The 24131-nt window shown below is 38.2% G+C and overlaps 1 protein-coding gene across 2 annotated transcripts in view; it reads right to left on the bottom strand.

Moving 5' to 3' along the window:
- Window positions 1-24131, bottom strand: part of Med13 (mediator complex subunit 13) — a 101273-nt gene that overhangs the window by 35095 nt on the left and 42047 nt on the right. For both annotated transcript variants that reach the window (XM_028878288.1, XM_028878289.2), the window contains exons 10-16: window positions 12500-12713; window positions 10764-10842; window positions 5678-5799; window positions 3988-4078; window positions 3646-3860; window positions 3183-3379; window positions 1058-1974 (exon numbers count right to left, since the gene is read on the bottom strand). In XM_028878288.1, coding sequence (XP_028734121.1) covers window positions 1058-1974; window positions 3183-3379; window positions 3646-3860; window positions 3988-4078; window positions 5678-5799; window positions 10764-10842; window positions 12500-12713 — 1835 coding nt within the window. The remainder of the gene's footprint in view (window positions 1-1057; window positions 1975-3182; window positions 3380-3645; window positions 3861-3987; window positions 4079-5677; window positions 5800-10763; window positions 10843-12499; window positions 12714-24131) is intronic.

The raw sequence follows: 24131 nt of genomic DNA on the forward strand, positions 1-24131 counted from the left end.
ATTTAATATATAATTTTGGTGTAGTACTGTTCACTCTTCCAACTTCAAGTAGGACTTTCCATAAATGCTCCTTCCCCATCACCCTCTCTGACCATATTTCTGAAACAGCACATAAAGTTTCTCCCTTACAAATATGGGAAACCTCACCCGGCCTGGCAGGATTGACAGATTGATAGCTCTTTCTCGATTAGATTGATAGCTTTCTCTTCAGTGCACTTATAACTGGTAATAATGCAAGCATATATTTTTGTTGTTGTTTACTACCTGTCTCCTCCACTGAATCATGGGCTCAAAAAGAAAGGGGATTCTAACATAATCAGTCAGTGCCTTGTGAATGAGAAGCCCAATCCAAACAGAGGTGGGGCCTTCAAGGCTGATGGCTTCTCAGGCATAACACGAAGGCTATCTATCCTCTGGCCACCAGACACTCATGCACATAAACCAGACACGTGCAATCATGCACACACATACACATGAGCAAACCCAAACTAACAAAGACAAAAATCAAAACCAGAAACTGCTGTGACTGTTCAACAGTGATCATGAAACAGTGCTGAGCACAAACAAGGTGCTTGGAAAATATCGAATAAGACAGTCGAGGCATAGCTCGGTAGCAGAGTGTATGCACCTCAAAAAACAAAATTAGACAGCTGAATGAAACAATAATTTTCTGTTGACAAACAAGCAGCATGCCTTTTAAATTTCTACGTGAGCATATAATTATAGATGTACAATAACTTATTTCTGTAGCTGAAACTCAACTAAACAGCTAAGAAATCTCTCTTTATGATACTGTCTTGTTTGTTTTTTTTCTGAGACAGGATCTAGTATATAGTCTTGGCTATGCTGAAACCCCATATGTAGACGAGGCTGGCCTCCAACTCAAGAGACCCACCACCCGCCTCTGCTGAGATTAAATGAGGGTTATATCCGAATTTCAGCATCCTATGAAAAAAGGACTAACTGCTTTGATACGTTTACCCCCAAGAAAAAAGAAGCCAAAGTCAAATACCTAAAAAAACGAAGCAAACAAAGCTGACTTCCTTCACAAACTCACCATTTTGTTTGGCCCATGGATGCAAGCATGAGCTTTTGACAAGTGCTTCATCAACCTTTCCTCCTGACATATTATCCATGAACTGACGTCCATGTTCTAATGCAAGATAGCAGTCATTGCAACAGTCCCGCTCTTCCACACGGACCCAATTGCTAATTACCCCCATTTTGGGAAAAGGATCTTGGTCTGCTGCTCCAAAGGGTGAAAATAAATTAGTGCATTGATCTTGTAGCAGTAATATCAACTCATCAGGCACCTTTTCCGATTCCTTTAGGCCTCCGTTAACATTTTCTGCAGAGGTAGCCCTGAGAGCTTCGAAACGTTTTTCTGCTTCTTTGCCACAGTCTGTGTTGCGTCCTATGATATCAAGTTCATCTTCAAGAAATAATCCTGAATTATTTCCAAATTTTCGGTTCATGACAGCACTGAAGCCGCAGGTACACCGATACTGTGCTTCCTGCGTTGGATCTGGAATGTAAACTCCAACATCGGCACCCTTGATGTTCATGTTGCAAACACAAATACAGCAACTGTCAAAATTACAGTCTTTAAACAAATTCATACCAGATTCTGAAAGGATGAGGTTTACATAAAGACTGTGTGCTTCAGGGATGGAGGGGACAGTTGCAGGCTCAACAGAGTTGAGGGGTCTGCATGTAGATGGGGTGGAAGCCGGTGAATACAAGTCTGAATTCTCATACTTGACTGAACCTTGAGCACTAGCAGGTCCACCAGCTCCACGAGGAGTCCTTGGAGTCCTTGGAGTCCTTGGAGTTGGAAATCTAGGGGTGGATGGAGAAGGAAGAATTCCCGCACCACCATTACTAGGAGGTGCGCTGCTCGGAGGCATCCCAAAAGAAGTATGGGTTTGAGGTGTGTAGGCAGGACCATAATCTTGATCCATATTGCTTCCATCACTGTTGTCACCAAGGCAAAAAATAGAAACACATACATAAAGGAACACATCAGTAATGTGAAGTACAAAGAAAAATTCTCCAAATGCTTTTCAGCAACACTGAAAATTTCCATATGGCAATCAGTACAGGATTACAGGTAAAATTAAGACTTATTTCAGGTTTATTGTATCCACTATGGAGATTCTTGTAAGCTAACTCAATTCCAGTTCAGAGGTTCAGTTCCCAGCACCCACATCAGGCAGCTCACAACTGCCTATAATTCCAGTTCCAGGGGATCTGATGTCCTCTGCCTCCACGGCACCTGCACACATGTTGTGTACATGAAGTCAGATAAGGACACACATATAAAATTTTAAGTCTTAAAAAAATTACAAAGTTTATATACAGTTACACACATCTAGACAACCATATTTACCATCTATAAATTTCTAATCTACAAATATTTGTATTTCATTGACTCACTGAAAAAAGAATTCTGACTTTTGAGTTGTTTATGTGTAAAAAGTGGCAACAGTAATTTTAAGATGCAACTGATAATAAAATGCAAAGCTTTATCTGTTACAATGTGAATGAAGTAGATGTAAAATGGCAGTAAACAAACAGGAACAACTCAGTATTGCAGACTAAGAGAAAAGATACTTTTAAAGTAAAGAACAAAAAATGGTCTATGGTTTCAAATAGTTTATCCATGTCTACTGTTGTTATAATCAACAAGAATTACTATTTTATTTACTTATTTTTAGGATTTCAAAAACCTGTGCTCCTTTTCCAGCATACCAGTTACTTCAACAAAAAATGAATAAACCCTGGGCTGGGAAGACAGCTCAGTGGGGAAGAGTGCTTGCTCTGCAAGCTGAAGACTTGAGTTCAAATTCCTAGCACCCATGTAGAAAAAAGCTGGGCATGGCTGAGCAAGCTGCAATCCCAACATCTGGGAGGCAGAGACAGGCAAATTCCAGAAGGCTGCGAGCCAATCAGCCTAGCCAGAACAGCAAGTTTCAGGTTCAGTGAGAAACTGTGTCTCAAATGAGTAAAGGGGCAGTAGATGAAGAAACCCAATGTTTACTTCCCTCTGGCCTTCACATGTGGTTCACAGGCATGCACACCATCCAATGCTACCCCTCTAACACACACACACACATACATACACACACACACCACCCAAAGCATTCAATATTATAATAACAGCATCAAAACATCAATCATACCCCTCTTTGATGAATGGCATTGAAGGGCCTGAAGGAAGCAAGTCCAATTTTCCAACAGTCCAACTCTGCCGGTAGATACACTCTTCTGGCAATTTGAGAGGAGGCAGACAATGGCTTGGTAGAGTTTTTAAAGGTGCAAACATGGAACATCCTACTAGAACTTGACAATTTTCGGGCTTATAGACATAAGAATAATCCTACAATATAAAGAATGTGGACTTTCAGTGCCTTATGTTCAAAGTGACTATCTTCTTTACCCTGTTCTTTAAACAGACAAAAGAATAAATATTTTCTGTTCTATTCTTTAATGCATTTTACATAGTATCCCCACAATTCAGTTCTCATATTAGCCACAAAACTAAAATCACAAAACTAAAATCAACTGCGAAAAGATTTTTGAACACAGCAATTAATCCCATAAGAAAACATAGGAAGCATATAACTTTTTTGGAAAAATACTTACTTTAATTTCAGAAGGTTTGGGGCTACAGAAGCCCTCTTCAACCTCAATTCTGAACTGTGCTCCTATACTAGAACTATTTCCTTCTAGGACAGTTGCTCCAGGCACTGTATCCATATTCCCATATTCTTTGTTATTCATGTTCATTGGAGAAAATCCCATAATGTGTTGTTCCAATGATGGTGGTGTAGGATACATCTTATGAAGATCTGCAGTGCCTGTGTTTAATAAAACACCTGTTTTAACATAGACTAAAAAGAGGTAAATCGGTGCTTAAAGCAAAGGAAATTTTCTGGGGGAGTAAGTTTTTCAAACTGAGCTAAAGCTCAGCTCTGTGAAGCTTACTTATGCAAGATAATGGATCCAGACTTCCTGTCTTTGATTCTTTGGAGCTGGCTTTCTCATCTGATCCACTTGCTGTTTTTTTAGATCCAGGCTATTTTTAAAAAAAAAAAAAAAAAAAAAAAAAAAAGGCATGTATTAATCTGAAACCCAATGTGATCACACAGTACTAATCATTCATATGTAACTTAAAAGATTAATATTGGCCATCAAAAGTGGTCTTCTGAATCTATGGCAGAGCCAAATACCATACTAGATAGTTTACAGACAGATCCATCACTGAAGATTATTTGATAAGTCTCTCAATTAACAGAAAAAAAAGGTATACTCAAGAAAACATGCAAAAAAGCATAAACAACCAATAACTTAAGACCAAATAAAAGATATGAATTTAAAATTAACACTGGAATTACTTTTTAGCAAAAGACACTCAAAGTAGATATCCCTTTATTTAGAAGGTATTAAAATTTCCTATATAATTCTTCATTATATTTTCACCTTATGTTAATAAAAGTTATTCCTGCAAAAATATTTTTACAGGTAAAACTGAGCATACACCTCAGGGAGACTTCTCAACAAGGTAATAAAATTCCTAACAAACCAAGTTTTCATGTCTCCCGCCATCAATGTTTTTGTGGGTTTTGTTTGTTTGGTTGGTTGGTTGGTTTTATTTTTAAAGATAGGTTGGGCCTCATGTAACCTAAGCTGGCTTCTCATTTTTATGCAAACAAAACTAAGTCTAAAATCCTGATTTTCTTGCCTCCACATCCCAAGAACAGGGATCACAGGCATGTGCCACCACATCCAGCTCTTACCAAAGGTTTTAGAACTAACATTTGTCCCATGTCTTAAGTTCAACACTGGTGAGTAAAGCAAAGATAAAGGTACTTGTCAGTTCCTAATCTACTTTTAAGTGGATGGAAAAGGAATTCCTTTTATGATGATGTAGCCCCCAATTCATTAACTGCTAAACAACTGGCATTCTAGGAAATCCCATTTAAAAGTTTTTGCTTTTATCTTCAACTTTCTCTGAAAACAGGTGTGACAGATTAAGTAGTACCTTGTGTTTTCTCCTTTACTGTTTTTAAGTGTGTATCTTATAGTAAGAGAGGTAATGTCAAACAATTTCAGAAGAACTGGTATTCCTTACTAAATTGATAAGGTGAAAAATTCTATGTTAATTATTTAAACATTTTCTGATTCAATTCAAGAGTCACTTCTCAAACTACATGAACAAAATACAGGCTAGGCAGTGGTGGCGCACGCCTTCAATCCCAGCACTTGGGAGGCAGAGCTAGGCGGATCTTTGTGAGTTCGAGGCCAATCTGGTCTACTGAGTGAGATCCAGGACAAGCACCAAAACTACACAGAGAAACTCTGCCTCAAAAAACCAAAAACAGAAAAATCATTCTGAGGACTGAAAGAAAAAAAACACCTCACATGGCAGAGCTCAATGAAACTTGTATCATCTACCTCTCAAACATACCAAAAAGCCCACATCAAGGTCCACAGGAAACACGTTGAGAAGACTCTTAACATGAGAGTAAAGTAAACCGATTGTGTTTTATTATAAAATATTTCCTACTGTTCAAAGCTAGAGCACAGTACTCAAGTGACAAATCCCTTCCAGAACTTGAGCTCATACAAAGTCAATGAAAGCTAATTTAATCCTAATTATTAATAGGCTACTCACTGTTAATTCATCTTCATCAGAATTGAAGAGGTTATCAAGGTCAGTATAAGAAACAGCCAGATCTGAGTCATAAATCAAACTGGTTGATGGAGGACGGGCATGATTAGTAGGACGTGGAGCATCTACATATGACAATCAGAAAAAATAGACTGAAAACTCAACTACTGGACAAGTAGTAGTCCACTTATCTAAGATAGATATAAAACCTAATGTTTATCAAGACAACTATGCAACATGAACTGTTCATAGTCCCTTATTTAAAATCTGAGCAATCTTTCTTAGAAATAGTTTTAAATAAACAATATTACTTTGCCCCAAAAGTTGCATAATCTATACCATTGTTAAGCTCCGTACATAAACCATAAAAATATGTTACTAGAATGGGAGAATTAAAGATACACGTTTTCTTTTTGTGTATAGTATGTGTGTGATGTGATCGAATATACACGTATGCACAGATACCTGTGCACACATATGTGCATATATGCAGAGGTTGACATGGGGTATCTGCCTTAGTTGCCTCCTAACTCTCCCTTGAACCTAGAGCTCACTGATTCAGTGAGTTTAGTTATCTAGGTTGCTCTAGAAATTTCCATGCTAGGAATAGTCAGGCCCAGTCACACCTGCCCAACATTTATGTGGCTACTGAGGGTCCCACTCTGGTTCTTATGTCTGCATAGCAAGCAATCACAAACAGGCCATCCACCTAACCCTTACCTTTGCATTTTCAAACAGATGTATTTACTGTAAGTAAAAAAGGTTGTATGTAGGCCGGGCAGTGGCAGCACACGCCTTTAATCCCAGCACTCAGGAGGCAGAGGCAGGAGGATCTCTGTGAGTTCAATACCAGCCTGGTCTACAGAGATCCAGGACAGGCACCAAAACTACACAAAGAAACTCTGTCTCAAAAAAAAACAAAACAAAAAAAGTTGTATGTAAGCATCTAAATAAAGATGATACAATCACTGAATATCAAATTAATTATGTATGAAGAATAAATTCTAGGTATCTGCTAGAAAACATATTTACACATAACAATATAGCATTATTTGTCTAGAGTCTTGATATCATATTTTTTCCTTTTTTATTATTATTTGTGTACATGATAATTAGAGGCTGGGAAGGATGGAGGAAAGGAAATACAAGGATAAAAAATAGCAAAATAGGATAAAAACTGGACAGAAGAATAGGTTCTAGTGCCTTTAGCATAGAGGCGATTACACTTACAAACAACTATTTTAACCTATTAGTCATACATTTTATGAAAAACTAAGACAAGCTTTAAGGGTCCTAATACACTGAAATAAAGAAACTGAAATACAAAGTACCCTGATTTGGCTGGTACATATGAGATACATGTAAGGAAACATACTGTACCACACATACACACAGAATAATTACTTTTTTGGGGGGGTGGGGGTTTCGACACAGGGTTTCTCTGTGTAGTTTTGGTGGCTGTCCTGGATCTTGCTCTGTAGACCTGCATGTTTTTTTGTTTTTTTTTTTTAAGAGCACAGACATCTTAACCACAAATGCATGGATTTACTTCTAGACCCTCTACTCCATTATAATGGTCAATGTGCCTTTTTGTTTTTTTTTTTTTTTTTTTCTTTTCTTTTCTTTTCTTTTTTTTTTTTTAATGGTTTTTTGATACAGGGTTTTTCTGTTTAGCTTTGGAGCTGTCCTGGAACTCACTCTGTAGATTAGACCTGCCTCTGCCTCCCAAGTGCTGGGATTAAAGGCATGCGCCACCACCGGCCAGCTAATGTGCTATTTTTACTTAATGCCAGTACCATACTATTATTATCTGTATAATATATTTTGAAGACAGACAATATAATAAGCTTTTTTTTTTTTTTTTTTTTTTTGAGACAGGGTTTCTCTGTGTGGCCCTATCTGTCCCAAGACTCACTCTGCAGACCAGGCTGGCCTCAAACTCAAGAGATCCATCTGTCTCTGTTTCCGGAATGCTGGAATTAAAGGTGTGGGCCACCACCTGCCCAGCTAATAAATGGCTTTTTTACTGAGAAGAGGGGAAGTAAGAATCTTGTTATGAACACTGGACTAGTCCTGTGTCAATCTCCTGAGTGTTGGGACTTCAGGCATATACTACAGCACCTGACTCAGCACCCATCTTTTTGCTCAATATCTCACTGGCTACCCAAGTTCTTTTGAGCCTCAATACAAATTCCAGGACTTTATCTCTGTACAACATGCCACTGGAATTTGATAAGGACTGCTTCACCAGAGAAACAAGTTACCACCAACACTCAGACCTGTCAGCCACTAAACTGCCTTATCAAAGACCACCTGTTCCTTCTTCACATGGACTTTTTTCCTTATTCTCATATTTGTTATCCTCAAAATATTTTTAAAAATTGCCTTCAAAAAAGACATTCCAAAAGATAAATTGTGCTACTTGAAAGTTTAATGTATATTATTCTTTAATAGCATGTTTAACGCACTAAGAAAACCAATCTTTGTATTTAATTACAAAAAAAAATACTTACAGGAGGTGACATGCATTAAACAGCTTGACTTAGCACTCTAAAATGTCCACAGAAAGCAACAAACCGTACATCATATATATACATATATAAATTACATATACTTTCACACAGGCCAGATACTTTCAAAGGACTCTGACTACTGTATCTCTATTGTCTACAACATAAAAATATGCTGAACTGCCAGGAGGTGGTGGCACATGTCTTTAATCCTAGCCTTCAGGAATCAAAGGCAGTTGGATCTCTGAGTTTTTTTGTTTGTTTGTTTGTTTTTGTTTTTTTTTGTTTTTCGAGACAGGGTTTCTCTGTGTAGCTTTGCGCCTTTCCTGGAACTCACTTGGTAGCCCAGGCTGGCCTCGAACTCACAGAGATCCGCCTGCCTCTGCCTCCCGAGTGCTGGGATTAAAGGCGCGATCTCTGAGTTTTTAAGGCCAGCCTGGTCTATCTACAGAGCTAGTTCCAGGACACCCAAGGCTACACAGAGGAACCCTAGGGGGCCTGGGGGAGGATGCTAAACAGCATCAGAAAAAGAATTCTTGGTTGGACATGGTGACACTTGATGGAATCTCAGTACTTAGGAGGTAAATGCATTAGAATAAGGAATTTAAGGAGTTCAATGCAGACTCTAGCACATAAGGCCAAAATATTAAAAACAAAGCAAAACAAAGTCGGAAAAAAAAAAAAAAGAAAATGTTCTCCTATGCATGTGAGACTTAAGAAGAATCAAAACTTTTTTGTATGTTTAATTTAAAAAGTGAGTTCTTAGTCAGGTGGTGGTGGCTTTTAATCCCAGAACTCGGGAAGCAGAGACAGGCGGATCTCTGGGTTTGAGGCCAGCCTGGGCTACAAAGCAGATTCCAAGACAGCCAGGAACACACAGAGAAACCTTGTCTTGAAATCAAAAACAAAACAAAAAGTGAGTTCTTTGGGCAGGTATGGTGACACATCCATAATCCAAGTGACACTCAGATGCTCAAAAGTGAAGATCACCACAGCTCAACTTGGACTGCATATAAAGAAACTGTCATGCAAATCAAAACGACTCTGAGACACTACCTTACACCTGTTAGAATGGCTACGATCAAAAACACCAATGACAACCAATGTTGGAGAGGATGTGGAGCAAAGGGAACACTCCTCCACTGTTGGTGGGAATGTAAACTTGTACAACCACTGTGGAAATCAGTATGGCGGTTTCTCAGAAAATTAGGAATCGAACTACCTCAAGACCCAGCCATCCCACTCTTGGGCATATACCCAAGGAATGCTGATTCATACCATAAAGATACATGCTCAGCTATGTTCATAGCAGCACTATTTGTAATAGCCAGAACCTGGAAACAACCTAGATGCCCATCAACGGAAGAATGGATGGAAAAAATGTGGTACATATACACAATGGAGTACTACTCAGCAGAGAAAAACAATGAAAGCATGAAATTTGCAGGCAAATGGATGGAACTAGAAAAATCATCCTGAGTGAGGTAACCCAAACCCAGAAAGACAGTCATGGTATGTACTCACTCATAGGTGGATTCTAGATATAAAATAAAGAACAATCAGACCACAACCCATAGAACCATAGAGGCTATATATATAGCATGGAGGTCCCTAGGACGACTGTGGCTTATAATAAATTTCAGTTTTACTCAATTATTGAAAAAAAAAAAATAGCCAAATGAATGGAAACACATGAACTATGAACCAAAGATTGAGGGGCCCCCAGCTGGATCAGGCCCTCTGAATAGATGAGACAGTTGATTGGCTTGATCAGGAGGCAACTAGGCAGTGGGACCAAGTCCTGTGCTCATTGCATGAGTTGGCTGTTTGAAACCTGGAGCTTATGCAGCGACACTTGGCTCAGTCTGGGAGGAAGGGACTGGACCTGCCTGGACTGAGTCTACCAGGTTGATCGCAGTCCTCGGGGGGAGGACTTGTCCTGGAGGAAGTGGGAATGGGGGGTAGGCTGGGGGTAAGGGGAGGGGGTGGGAGGGAGAATAGGGGAACCCATGGCGGATATGTAGAACTGAATGGTATTGTAAAATAGAATATATATATATATATGTATATATATAATATATATAAAACTGTCAAAAAAGGAAGGAAGGAAAGGAGAGAGAGAGAGAGAAAGAGAGAAAGAGAGAAAGGAAGGAAGGAAGGAAGGAAGGAAGGAAGGAAACTGTCTTAAAACAAACAAAAGCCCAAACCAAAACACCTCAAAACAAAAAGAAAAACACCAACCCCTAGAAATTGAGTTTTCAGATCAGAGGGATCCTTAAGCAATGATCTGATCTGATCTACACACTTCATAAGACCTATTTCTATTTGTATGCAAATAAGGGATAAAATATTCCAACAATTTACACTTGATCTTAGTTAGCCAAAAAACCAAGAAGTGATACATCTCAATTTCTAACAGAATTTTTATCATCTGAACTTGCTTCTTCACACACAAGATTAATTATAAATCTAACCAATGAAACATAAATTATGAAAAAAAGATCATTCATAATCCAACAGAGTCACAGCAGGCTAAGCAGTAGTGACTGCAAAAGTCATGATTAGAAAAAAAGTTTTACCTTGCTTCGAGGGACTAAATAACGACATAGCATCTTCTTCATGTGATAACACTGTCACAGTAGATGTCCCATCTTCCACCTGAAAATAATATATATTATTAGAATAACAATAATAACAATATGTATTGGGCTATGGTATATATTTTACCAACAACAAAAATGTACCCATTCTTGAGTAGCTATGTGTCAAGCATTCTCATAGATGTACTACACACATTACCTCTAATTCTTGTGTTGCTTTGGAAACAATGTCTCATGTCCATCAGGCTGGCCTCACTTTTGTCATTTTCCTGCCAGCCTCCCATGTACTGGACTAGAAAGCATGCACCACTACATTTGGCTTGTCACTCTTCTCTACTGTTTAGTTTGGTTTGTTTGAATTTTTGGTTTGTTTTGAGACAGGACCTCACTATGTAGCCCTGGCCAGCCAGGAACTTGCCATGTAGACCAGGCTGGTCTCAGATTCAGAGAGATCTTCCTGCCTCAGCCTCATGAGTGCTAGAACTAAAGGTGTATGCCATTAAGCCCAGCTATCAATAATTCTTACAGTAAACAATTAGTGAGCTCACTTTACTGATAAATTTAATTCACAGGGATGCTAAGGAATCTGTCCCAAGAACATGCCCGACAGTGGCAGTTGAAACTTTGACATACTATAAATTTCCCAGGTCTACTAACTTTGAATTGTGAGTATATTCTTCCCAGATACTAACAAAATGACAAAACTAAGTAGCTGCCATATAGTCCAGCTAAGTAAAACTATGAAGTTAACTGTTTTGTACTAAACATTATTGGATCATTTAATAAATTTAATTTTCAATGCTTACACTTTATATTTACTACCAAATTCCTAATAGTTATTGTTTACTTACCCGATCACTTAGTAGGTGAGTTAAAATTTTTAATCATATGCATATTTTTAGTTTCATTTTATTTATATGTGTGTGCCACACCGTGAGTGTAGAGCACAAAGAACAACATGAAGATGTCTTTTTCCATCACGTAGGACCCAGGGATTGAACTCAGATTCTCAGGATAAGTAGTAGGCATCTTTACCCACTGAGCCATCTCTCCAGCCCCAGCTAAGTATTTTCATTACCTGTTCTTTACTTTTAAGAAGGTAATTTTCCTAAATCACATAACCAAAAATATCCTGCATTTTTTAAGCCTAGTATGAAAACAGTGTACCTAAATGTTCTAATTCTAATTTTGACCAAAGTTAATATACTCTCCAATTTGAAAATGTAACAAAAAAAAATATGTTTTTAAAGATTTATTTATTATGTAAATAGTGTTCTGTCTGCATGTATGCCTGCAGGCCAGAAGAAGGTACCAGATCTTATTAGAGATGGTTGTGAGCCATCACGTGGTTGCTCGGAATTAACTCAGGACCTCTGGAAAACAGCAGTGCTCTTAACCTCTGAGCCATCTCTCCAGCCCACTCACAGCCCCCAAAAGAATCTTTTCATCATCAGAAACTAACCAAAAGTGTGTCATATGCCTGTTTTGCCTATGGTAGAGCACACATACATCTACATAAAGATGATTCATCTTTCTATTCTGGAAGAATAAATGAGTGGGGACAGAGATCCAGCTCAGAGTGCTTGCCTAGCATGCACAAGGCCGTATATTTAGTAAAAAGCACCACCAAAAACAAAGGAATGAATGAGCGTGGCGCCGAGCGCCCAAGTGCGCTGCAGTGTGCACACTGGTAGGACAGCATGGCTCCTACTCACCTTGTGTTTCTTCCCAGCTTCTCTCTCCATATTTTGTCTATCTTTCTTATCAGTAAAAATGAATTCTTCATCCCCTTCAACAAATGCATATGGATCAATTTTAGGTTCTTGTTCTGCATCAGATGCTATTGCTGAAAGATACTGATTTTTAATTTGATATTGCTGTACTATTTCATCAGAAACTTTTAAAGGTTTCTTACACTGCACCATTAACCTGTACAAAAAACAAAATTAGAAAATTAATATTTGTTATCCAAAAGAACATTTGAAAATTCTATAACAACTTCAATGTCATTAAGTTTTCAGAATTACTTGTAGTATTTGCCCTATAATTTCTAATTTTATAAATGAAACTGAAGTCATGTGATTTATTATATCAATTTTAACAACAGAGAAATGGAACTAAAATACATGTCTATCCATATATAGACCTTCCACCAGAACAAGGCACCTTTCAGTCACTCGCCTGTCCTCCAGTCACCAAGCACAGTGACTTGTCCAAAGCACAGTGACTTGTCCAAAACCTGGTACTGAGAAGGAATCTTAACTATCAACTACAAAAGGCCAGTTACTCTCCAAGTGTGAATTTCATACACAAGATACTTACATATAATTTGTACAAGGAAAGTAATTACTCTTTTTCTTGTTGCCATGAATAGAAAATCACTAATATGGTTAATAAGGTACTTTAATACTTCCAAATCCCTGTTCTCTCAGGTTTACAAACCTCAAGTCTTCAAGTTATCAGAACAATGGCACCCAAGCTTCTAGTCAGAACTTTTTCAAAATCCTGCAAAAACTACTTCACTCTGAATACAACACCAAAATCAATAATACCCAAGCCAAATAGATACATCTTAAAGTTTTAAAGGCCTTGTTTCTACTTCATGAAAATAACATTAATACTATTAATAATGAGGTCAACAAAGCAAATAAAAGCACTAGGCCAAAAGGTAACTCAGTTTCATTCCAGTGCAAACAATTTGTATATGATCAGTCTCCTGGTTCAACACAGTGACTGAAAAGAATATTTATGTTTCCACTACCACTCTAATAAAAAAAAAAAAAGCATACAAAATAAAAAGACAGCAGAGAAAGTCGAAAGACAAAGCAGAAACTAACAAAGAAATCTAAGCCTTAGATTTTAAGGCTAAGAATATAGGCACAAAAAGCAGGACACAGTGCAAACTCTTTAAAGTATCAGGATTCATACTTCTGAACAGCAATGTACTCACTGTTTACATTCCAGACCAGAGTTTGAATACAAAAATCACTAACATGGTTAATAAGCTGCTTTAAAACTTCCAAATTCCTGTTCTCTCAGGTTTACAAACCTTAAGTCCTCAAGCTGTCATAATAATGGTACCCAAGCTTCTAGTCAGAATATTTTCAAAATCCTGCAAAAACTACTTCACTCTGAATACACCACCAAAATCTATAATACCCAAGCCAAATGTCCCGCGATCTCGCTCTTCTTTTCCTCTCCAACTTCATTTGCTTCTACTCCATACCCCCTCACCCTACCTCCCCGTTTCCAGTGGCTTCCTTGAAGCTCCTCACACAGGACAGACACAATCCTGTTTCCTTGTTTGCAACATTTGTCTGTCCTTTTCCTTTACTTCCTTCAATTCTTTGTTGAAATGTCACCTTCTCTGAACCTGATTATAGCCACTATATTTAAAAATTGTATTATGCCACCTGCCTAAGCACTAATGCTTCTCACCCTGCTCTGTAGCCTGCCCCTCTGGTGGCACTTATCATCGAACATATTATATAATTCATTACAACTTCATAACTGTCATTCCATTAGAATAAAAGCCCTACCACGTCTGAGATCTTTTCTTTGTTCACTGAATCATCTCTAATAATGAAAGAGTGTCAAGATACAAGACAGGTAGTTAATAAATATTTGATAATAAAATGAGAGGTTAAAAAAACAGACAAAACTGAGATAGTTGTCATTACTGATCCTAAAAACAGAATATCCTGTACTGTGAAATAAGCCATTCTTGTACAGTAGAAAGTACTGAGACAGGCATGATTACACTGGCAATCCCAGCACTCAGGCCAGCCTAAACTAAAAACTGAGATCCCGTCTCAATAAACACCCTTAAGACACACCACAGGAAAAACTGATGCCACTGGTTATCTGTTCTGAATTAGCAGTAAGTTATTCCCCAGTTCTATGAATAGCATCATACCTCAACCTATTACTGATGCCCAGCACTAGCTTTACTTGGTTCCCTACAGACTGAAACAGGGGCCATCAAAATAAAAACCAGTGTTTTCTAAATGTTTTATCAGATATTCAAGCATATACTACTATTCTAAACATATACTAAACTAATCGCCAAAACTAACATTCCAAGTCTACAGTTTCCTAGAAACATACTGATAACACAAATGTCAACGGAGATATATTAATTACTCATTAGAATAGTTCTTTCTATAAACAGATGAACTTTTATATGTAAAAATAATTAACTCAACCTCATCACACCAGATCTTGAATAACTTGGTTGAAAACTGCTGGATATGCTAATATGAATATTTGAACATAGTACTTTTCTTTGTTATGGTCTTTCTTAGTAAAAATAACCTTCTATTATAGGATATAGAGGGTAATCTCTAAGTGACTATAATTAGTTAGCAAGAAATAGTTTGCCAAGGTCACTTAGTGGGGCAAAGATTCAGATGAAAAATTTAAGCACTCAACTATTCATCTTCCAATACCTACCCAAATGGTAAAGCTTTAAAATCCCTCCCGCACTAGACTGAATGACACTACAGATCTGTAAAGGTGAACAAATCAGCTCTTTCATATTATGCCATCCTCTGGCAGAAGCTAAAAATTGCCAAATTGTTAAAATACGTCATTATGAAACTAGTATGCAGTAACATTATTAAAAGGATGAACCTACTGCACAGAGCTCTATTAAGAATAAAAAAGAAGGCCGGGCGTTGGTGGCGCACGCCTTTAATCCCAGCACTCGGGAGGCAGAGCCAGGCGGATCTCTGTGAGTTCGAGGCCAGCCTGGGCTACCAAGTGAGCTCCAGGAAAGGCGCAAAGCTACACAGAGAAACCCTGTCTCGAAAAACCAAAAAAAAAAAAAAAGAAAAAGAATAAAAAAGAGTAAACCAAGTGTACTGCCAAAAGACAACTTTTGTTATTTTATTGAAGTGATCTTGGGGACATTGGCATATGCAAAGATCTTAAATGTAGTCATTTATATCAAGTCACAATAACATTAATATAAAATAACATTTGTACATCAGTCTATATTAAAATCTTAATAAAAGTATAACTTCTGAAGTGCCAGATTCAAACAAATTATCATGTCTCTATCCAAATATCCAGCACACAGACGCTTTTATGAATATAAATGACACCTCCCCTTTCCTAAAGGAACTTTATTTCACATGTAGCCACATTCCTAGTTATAAAGATAATTTCAATTAGATACAAAGCTACACACAGCTAGAAGATCGGGGACAGTAGTAACAGGAAGCACTGAAAAGCCCAAACTACAGAATAAATTGCCTTTATGGTTTTCATTAATTGCACCTCCTCCCTTTCACTAAGAAAACAGCACACTCTTTGATATGTACTCACATAAAATTTAGCATATACTTTTATGCTTTATTCAAAAGAATTCTGCCAGGGAAGGTTTGACAATATGCACTGACAATTATAGGAAAAAAAACTATAGAAGGAAATGTTAAAAACAGAAAAACTGAATTATCTCAAAATCCTCCCACTTTCTGTAACTGGTACTATCCCTAGTTCCATCTCCATATTCAGAAGCAATCCTCGAGCTGTCCAAAGTATGACTTTATTGCATTAACAAAACAAAAAAACAGACTTTTTTTGGGGGGAGGGGGTTTCGAGACAGGGTTTCTCTGTGTAGCTTTGCGCCTTTCCTGGAACTCACTTGGTAGCCCAGGCTGGCCTCGAACTCACAGAGATCCGCCTGCCTCTGCCTCCCGAGTGCTGGGACTAAAGGCGTGCGCCACCACCGCCGCCCGGCTAAAAAACAGACTTCTTAAAAGGTCTGAGTACAGTCAAATCAAAACAAGTTTATTTCATCACAGGCTTCTTTCTATGAAACAAAGACATTAAAAACTACCTTTCAGAGATCAAATAATGCATCTTGTAACTATATACATACAATAACTATCTGGTGGCTCTAATATAACAGAGGAGTTCTACTGATGAATATAACTAAGAGATTCTAATGTATCATAACTATAGAACAAAATGTGAAGAGCTAGGCTCAAGCACAGTTTCCTTTGCTCAGTTTAGAAACTGCATCTAAACAAAAATAGCAAATTTTAAGCATCCACAAATTCCATTAAAACAAGCTAAATCCATGAAAAAGAATTTAAACAACTACATTTCTTGGCAGGAATTTTCCTATTTTTAAAACTTTTTTGTTAGAGCCAGGAGGTGGTGGCACACACCTTTAATCCCAGCACTGGTAGGCAGAGACAGGTGAATCTCTGAGTTGCAGACCAGCCAGGTCTACAGAGTGAGTTCCAGGACAGCCAGGGCTACACAGAGAAACCCTACCTCGGGGGGAAAAACAACAACAACAAAAATACCTTTTTTGTTAGTTTCTTTTGAGACAGGGTCTCTTTATGTAGCCCTGGCTGTCCTAGAACTGGCCATGTAGACCTGGTTGGCCCCAAACTCAGAAGTCTACCTGCTTCCACCTCCTGAGTGCTGGGATTAAAAAAGTGTGCACCAGAAAGGCAATCTTTACTTTTTAAATCCCTAGGCCAGATGTGGCAGAGCACACGTAGACTACCAGCACTCAGGAGACAAGAGGCAAGCAGGTTCAAAGCCAACAAAACTTTCCTTGTCTCAAAAAAAAAAAAAAAAAAAAAAAACCTCACACAATTTAAAAGGTCCCGACCTCTATTCTAAAACAGATTTAACCATAACTAACAAACTGAAAAAAAACTAAGAAGATGGTAGAGATATTTGCCACAGATGTGGACACCTTGCATATGGGATATGCTATGCTGCATCCCCAACTTTCTCTTCCTCCTAGTAAATTTTAACAGATTAGAAAAGGAATCATATTTTAGCATAGCTCGTGAAAAAGTTTTCACCAAGTGCTACACAAAAAAGTCTAAGAATACAGTTTTACTGAGAAATAATGAACTATATTCCTCTGTACTAGTTCCGCGGCCAGAACTATTAAAGCTGTAGAGTACTGGAGCTTGAGCAATGGCTCAGCTGTTAAGAGCACACTGGCTCTTCTCCCAGATCATAAAGACTTGATCCCCAGCACCCAAAGGACAGCTCACAATCATCTGTAACTCCAGTCCCAGGGAGAACTGATACCCAATATAAACAGAACAACACTGGAGAAGATAAAACGCAATGCAACGCTTCCCTCACTTACACACTTTTTTTTTTTTGGGGGGGGGGGGGGGAATGGCGGAGGCCAGTCTCATAGAGCCCACAGTAGCCTCTAACTCTCTATGTATTCCTGATCTTCTGGCTTCCACCTCCTTCCTAAGTGTTAAGATTATGCACGGACACCACCAAGCTTGCCTTTGTCAATACAGTTGGGGACTGAACCCAGAAGCATGCACGCTAAGCAAGCATCCTTCCAACTGAGTTCATCCACAGACATCATTTACCCACTCATGCAGCATAGTACCACACTTGAAGCACCAACAGTGTAAAACATTTCTTTATACCAAATGGAAACAGAAGTTCAAAGTTTCTCCTCCAACTGATAATTATCCATGAAGGCAGAGACCTATAAAAGGCAACACTCATAAAGAAAATAATTCTTCAGATGCATTTCTGCCCTGTGCTGCCTATGCCTCACCGGTTTATTAATAGTTTAAGACCCATGTTCAAATTGCTGGCATTTCAAACTGAAATCATATTTCTGCAGTGTCCATGTCTTATACACACATAACTAAGTCGTAAGAGTTAGAAGGACAGATGAACAGTATGTCAATCCCTCTCCTTCAGGCAAACAGGCACTGTTCATATCATCTAATTAGTGATCAAAAAACACAATGCAGAAGATCTTGTATGTATGCATGTATCATTTACCTCAAATCTAAAGTTTATAATATATATTATGCAGATAGATTCTCTTCTATCACTGTATACAGACTCCCTTTCCTGTATAAGGATATGCTGTTATTTTTAGCCAGACCTTAACAATTTTCCAAGACCTGAGTTCTTAAGTTGTTATTTCAATGCACTTCCATTCTGAAAAATTATTGTATCTATAACATCCATATTTCTTCTCATTCTTGCTGTTTCTAATTCCCTAGTGAAAACAAATAATTGCAGTCTGAGCTGTTTAAAAACTGCATGCCTTTATTCCCAGCACTTCGGAGGCAGAGGCAGTGGATCTCAGTGAGTTCTACAGAGTTGGTCTACAAAATGAGTTCCAGGACAGCCAGGGCTACACAGACAAACCCTGTCTCTAAATAAATAAAATAAAATAAGTAAGAGAGAGAAAGGAAAGAAAAAGAGAGAGAGAGAGAGAGAGAAAGAAAGAAAGAAAAGAGAGAGAGAGAGAAGGAGAGAAAGAGAGAAAGAAGAAAGGTCTAAATTGATTTACTTTCCAAAACAGAACAACACAACAACCAAAAATGGAAGGGGGAAAATGTGCAGTCTGGCAAGATCATTTGAGATGTGAGGAAGTCAGGTATCTGCTTTATCACTCTCCACCTCACTGCCTTGAGACAGTCTCTCACTGAACCTGGAGCTAGGCTGGTAGCCAGCAGGCCCCAGCAATCCTCCTGTCTCAACCTCTGAAAACAATGGGGTTAGAGGTGTGCACATAGCCACAGACCCTGGCTTTCTATTATCAGCAAACAAACAAGCAAAAAAGAATTTCTATGTTCCTACAGAAAGACATTGTTAAAGGGCTAGGCATGATGGCCCAAGCCTTTAATCCCAGCATTCTCAGAGGTGGGGGAAGGCAGATCTCTGTGAATTCAAGGCAAACCAGGTCTACCTTATGAGTTCTAGGCCAGCCAGAGTTACATAGTAGAGGTTCTATCTCAACACCACCCCCATCCAAAAAAAAAAAAAAAAAAAAAAAAAAAAGGAAGTTGCTGAGATGCCATCAAAAAAACCTAATAGTGAATCATAAACTTATTTCAATAAGGGATACCATCTGTCCCTAACTAGTTTTAGCACTTTCTACAATGAGATAATGCTCTTCTGAACAGTAAGTATTAATAGCAGATACTGAATTACCAAGTCCTTCTAACCAAGACTTACGTTTCAGAGCAACACCAGTGACTGAGCCAGATATTTCACAATTCTAAAAAAATAATTAAATACATTTGGCCCATTTAATTTAATAACAGTTTTAGAGGTCAAATTTCTGTTAAAAGCCACATTATTAAATATTTTATGCCAATTCTAACTGTATATAAGTCCATTAAGTTGGACAGATTTTAAGCCTGATTAATTTTGGTATGTGATGTTTCTATTTCATTCCAAGGTTGTTTTTTTTTTATAATAAAGAATTTTTAAGGCACATTAAAGCAACATAACACTTTATGCTGTATTATGTTTTTGTTGTGGGATACTACCATGTACACTTAAAAGCCTCTCAGCAGCATCTCTGGTCTCTGCCTACCAGATGTCAGAAACACACCTTTAGCTGTAACAACTGGAAGTGGACATTGACAAATGTCACCTGAGGCTGGAGCCAGAATTACTGCTATTGCAGTCATAATTACTGCGATTCCAGTAATTCCAGGTAAAAGGAGAGAACTGCAGGCAACAAACATTAATCTCTTGCTCTTATTTCTAACCTATCAAATGCAGAACTATTATATTCCATAAATGATAGAGTTAACATAGAAACAAAACTTTAGTGAACCTTAGGTAATATCTCTATCATTATGCTATAAAAACAAGGCTTAGAACTGAAGGGGAATGGAAAGTTTACAATCTGGTATAACAACAAAAAAGATGACATAATTCCACAAAATAAAAATTGAAATTTGTTTAAATTAAACCAACAGTAAACCTTTTATTCAAGTTTTTCCCCCTTTTCTAGGACTAAGGGGCAAAGGGGCGGGGGTGAGAAATAGGTAGAAGTGGAAACGTGCTAGTCCGTAACTTATGTAATCACACCCAGCACCATTCTGCTCTGCATGCTGTTCTACTACAGTATGCTTCTTCTTCTCATTCGTATTCAATGAGAAAAGTGTCAAGTAATTTTATAACAGATTCTGAGGTTAAATGTTATAAGCTTAAGCAGTCAATACATGTGTTTAAAGGTATGGCTAGTATTCTTAGATCTTATGAATATAATGTACCCACAAAAACTCATTCCTGCTGGGCGGTAGTGGTGCACGCCTTTAATTCCAGCACTCTAGAGGCAGAGGCAGGCAGATCTCTCTGTGAGTTTGAGGCCAGCCTGATCTACATAGTGAGATCCAGGACAGGCACCAAAACTACAGAGAGAAACCCTGTCTCGAAAAACCAAACAAAATAAATAAATAAATAAAATATATAAACTCATTCCTATAATTTTCTAATGTAAAAATATTCCTATCACCACATTTCTACAATAAGTAAGAAAGGGCTGGAGAGATGGCTCAGTGGTTAAGAGCACCGACTGCTCTTCCAGAGGTCCTGAGTTCAATTCCCAGCAACCACATGGTGGCTCCCAACCACCTGTAATGAGATCTGGTGCCCTCTTCTGGCCTGAAGGGACACATGTAGGCAGAACACTGTATACATAATAAATAAATAAATCTTTTAAAAAAAAAAAATAAAATAAGTAAGAAAATCCAACCTGGGAAGAAAACAGGAAAGTAGTCTAGCCACGCTGTCATTTGATTCATGCAAACATTTGTGCGTTCTACAATGCGCACAGGATTGCTCTAGGTGTGCATCTACCTGCACACCCTAGGTTTGGGTTAAGAGAAGCACAGCAGTCACCAAGAGTCCTTGCCCTTGTAGAGCTTACATTCTAACAGAGAAAAGACTCCATTAATATACACAATCGCAGATGTGGGGATAAATATATTAGCAACAAATTGTAAAAAACAGTATTTAGGAGAGGCAGTAGTTTAGAAGAGAGAAAACAGACCATAACTCGGACAGAATAATCAGAAAAATTCACTACAACTTTCAAGCAACACCAAATGATAAGAAATAAATGATCCTCTACTCACTCTAATACAATCTGAATGACCATGAGGCATGAGCCTGGCTTTTTTTTTTTTTTTTTTCTTAAAAAAGATGTGGTTAAATCAGAAAGCTAACAGAAGATAGGGTGAACTTTCGTCAGCAATAGAGGAAATGTAAGTATAAGGCTCTATCTCACCCCAGTCAGAATGGTTACCCCCCCCCCAAAAAAAAGGTAAAAATGCTGGCATATGAGGAAACGGGAGGCTTCTTCACAACTATGATGGACAACAGTACAGAGGTTCCTCAAAAAAAAAAAAAAAGAAAGAAAGAAATCACCCTAAAAATAAAGCTACCATATGATCCAAAGATAACTTGCCCAAGTGTGCTTATAGCAGGATCATTCCTACACAGCCAACAAATGATACCAACTTACATGTCCATCAATGGATAAAGTATGGTACATAGTTGGGCATGGTGGCACATATCTTTAATCTCAGCAATTGGGAGGCAGGGGCAGGCAGATCTCTGAATTCAGGGCCACCTTGGTCTACAGAGTGAGTTCTAGGACAGTCAGGGTAACACAGAAAAACCCTATTTCAAAACTAAAAACAAAAACAGGATACTATCCAAAGAAAGAGAATCAGCCACAGGATGGAGAGGGCACAAATAAAGACAGGGGGGAGTGGAATAAACAACAAAATATAATGACATATTTATATGAAGATGGCATAATGAGCCAGGCAGTGGTGGCGCATACCTTTAATCCCAGCACTCGGGAGGCAGAGGCAGGCAGATCTCTATGAGTTCAAGGACAGCCTGGGCTATAAAGTGAGTTCCAGAAGAGCACAAAGCTCTGTGTCAGGAAAGCCTGTCTGGGGGGCGAGGGGATGGTACAATGAAACCTATTACTTTGTATTTAACTTTTTTAAAAGACTATACTTTCAGGCATCACTTCTATAGTTACTAAAGAAGTTTCTCCAACTGTGTAGATTTCTATAGTTCATTACTCAAGAATTTTATTCAACTGTGTAGAGCACAGGAGACCATGAGGAAGAAACAGAGCATCCTCTCTCAAGCTTGAAGATGGTTCCAAGTATCGCTCCCCATCCCCCGGAACCCTGCCACTGTTACAGAGGAACTATGTTCAATTGCCAGTATCCACATGGAGATTCACAATCTTATGATCCTTAGAATGGCTTCTAAGGGCACTGGGAATGCATGTGTTGTAAGCTAAAATGCCCCATGCATATAAAGCAAAACAAACAACTAAAAAAATCAAGGACTGGAGCTATTGCTCAGTGACAGACTGCTTGCCTAGCATTCACACAGCACTGGATTTGATGTCCAGCACTAAAGGTAAAACAAAAAGAAAAAAGAAGGATGTGTGCAATCTTAGGCAACTAATAAAATCGAATACATTATGTAACCTTAAGAATATAATAGGGGCTAAGGAGATAGCCAATGGTTAAGAACACTGGCTGCTCTTCCGGAGGACCAGGGCTCAATTCCCAACACCCACACGGCAGTTCACAACTGTCTACAACTCTAGTCCTGGGGACTGAATACCCTCTTCTGGATTCTGAGATATTCAGGCGCACACATGGTGCACAGACATACATTCAAGCAAAACATCTATATACAGAAAGATACATTTAAAAAAGGAATATAATGGTGTTTTGCTGGGTGATTTATACCACTAAAAATTTACATATTAAAATTGTTGGATAGGATAAGAACATATTCCAAGCCAATACAGGAAGTAAAGACAGACCCAAAAGAAAGCCAGCTATATTCTGTCCAAAGAATGCCATATTAGTGAACAAAGATGGCAAACTAGATGTAGGAAGATATCTACAGTGCATTTAATAGTACAGGATTAGTACCAAAAATATGGAAAGAATAAATAAAAATGGAGAAGGGAACCTTAAAATTTAGACAGGTAATTCAGAGACGATGAACATTTTAAATGATGTTTAATCTCACTAGAAATCTACAAACATGCATTAGGATAAAGCCTTGCCATTCTTCATGCAGTCAAAATAGTCTTATAATGCCAAGGATTGATGAAAATGAAAATCCACAGTATTTTCATGATCTCCTGGCTCCTGGTGGTATAAATTGTAAGCTAGTGGTTTGAGGAGCAACCTGGCTCTTACCCTTTCACTGAAAATGGACATATCTGATGGTCTGGCAATTCCTCTTCAGATGTGTTTCCTAAAGAAATTCATATACAAGGAATATGTACCCACCTCCCTCATTCACTACCACCTACTCTGTTGCTCTGAAAAACAGACAATATGATGTGTCTAAAAGAGGGTAGACAACTACAGCATATCCACAAGTAACGCAAGATCACAAAGCAATGGTTGAATTAACTAAAGCACAAGGCATGTGGAGAAACAAGTGCCAAACTCAGGACAAGAGGAGTAACAGGAGAGCAGATGACTCTAGTCACAGGCAAAATCCTTTAGTTGGGTGACAGACACTGAAGCT

Source organism: Peromyscus leucopus, chromosome 8b (genome assembly GCF_004664715.2).
Source record: "Peromyscus leucopus breed LL Stock chromosome 8b, UCI_PerLeu_2.1, whole genome shotgun sequence".
Lineage (NCBI taxonomy): Eukaryota > Metazoa > Chordata > Mammalia > Rodentia > Cricetidae > Peromyscus > Peromyscus leucopus.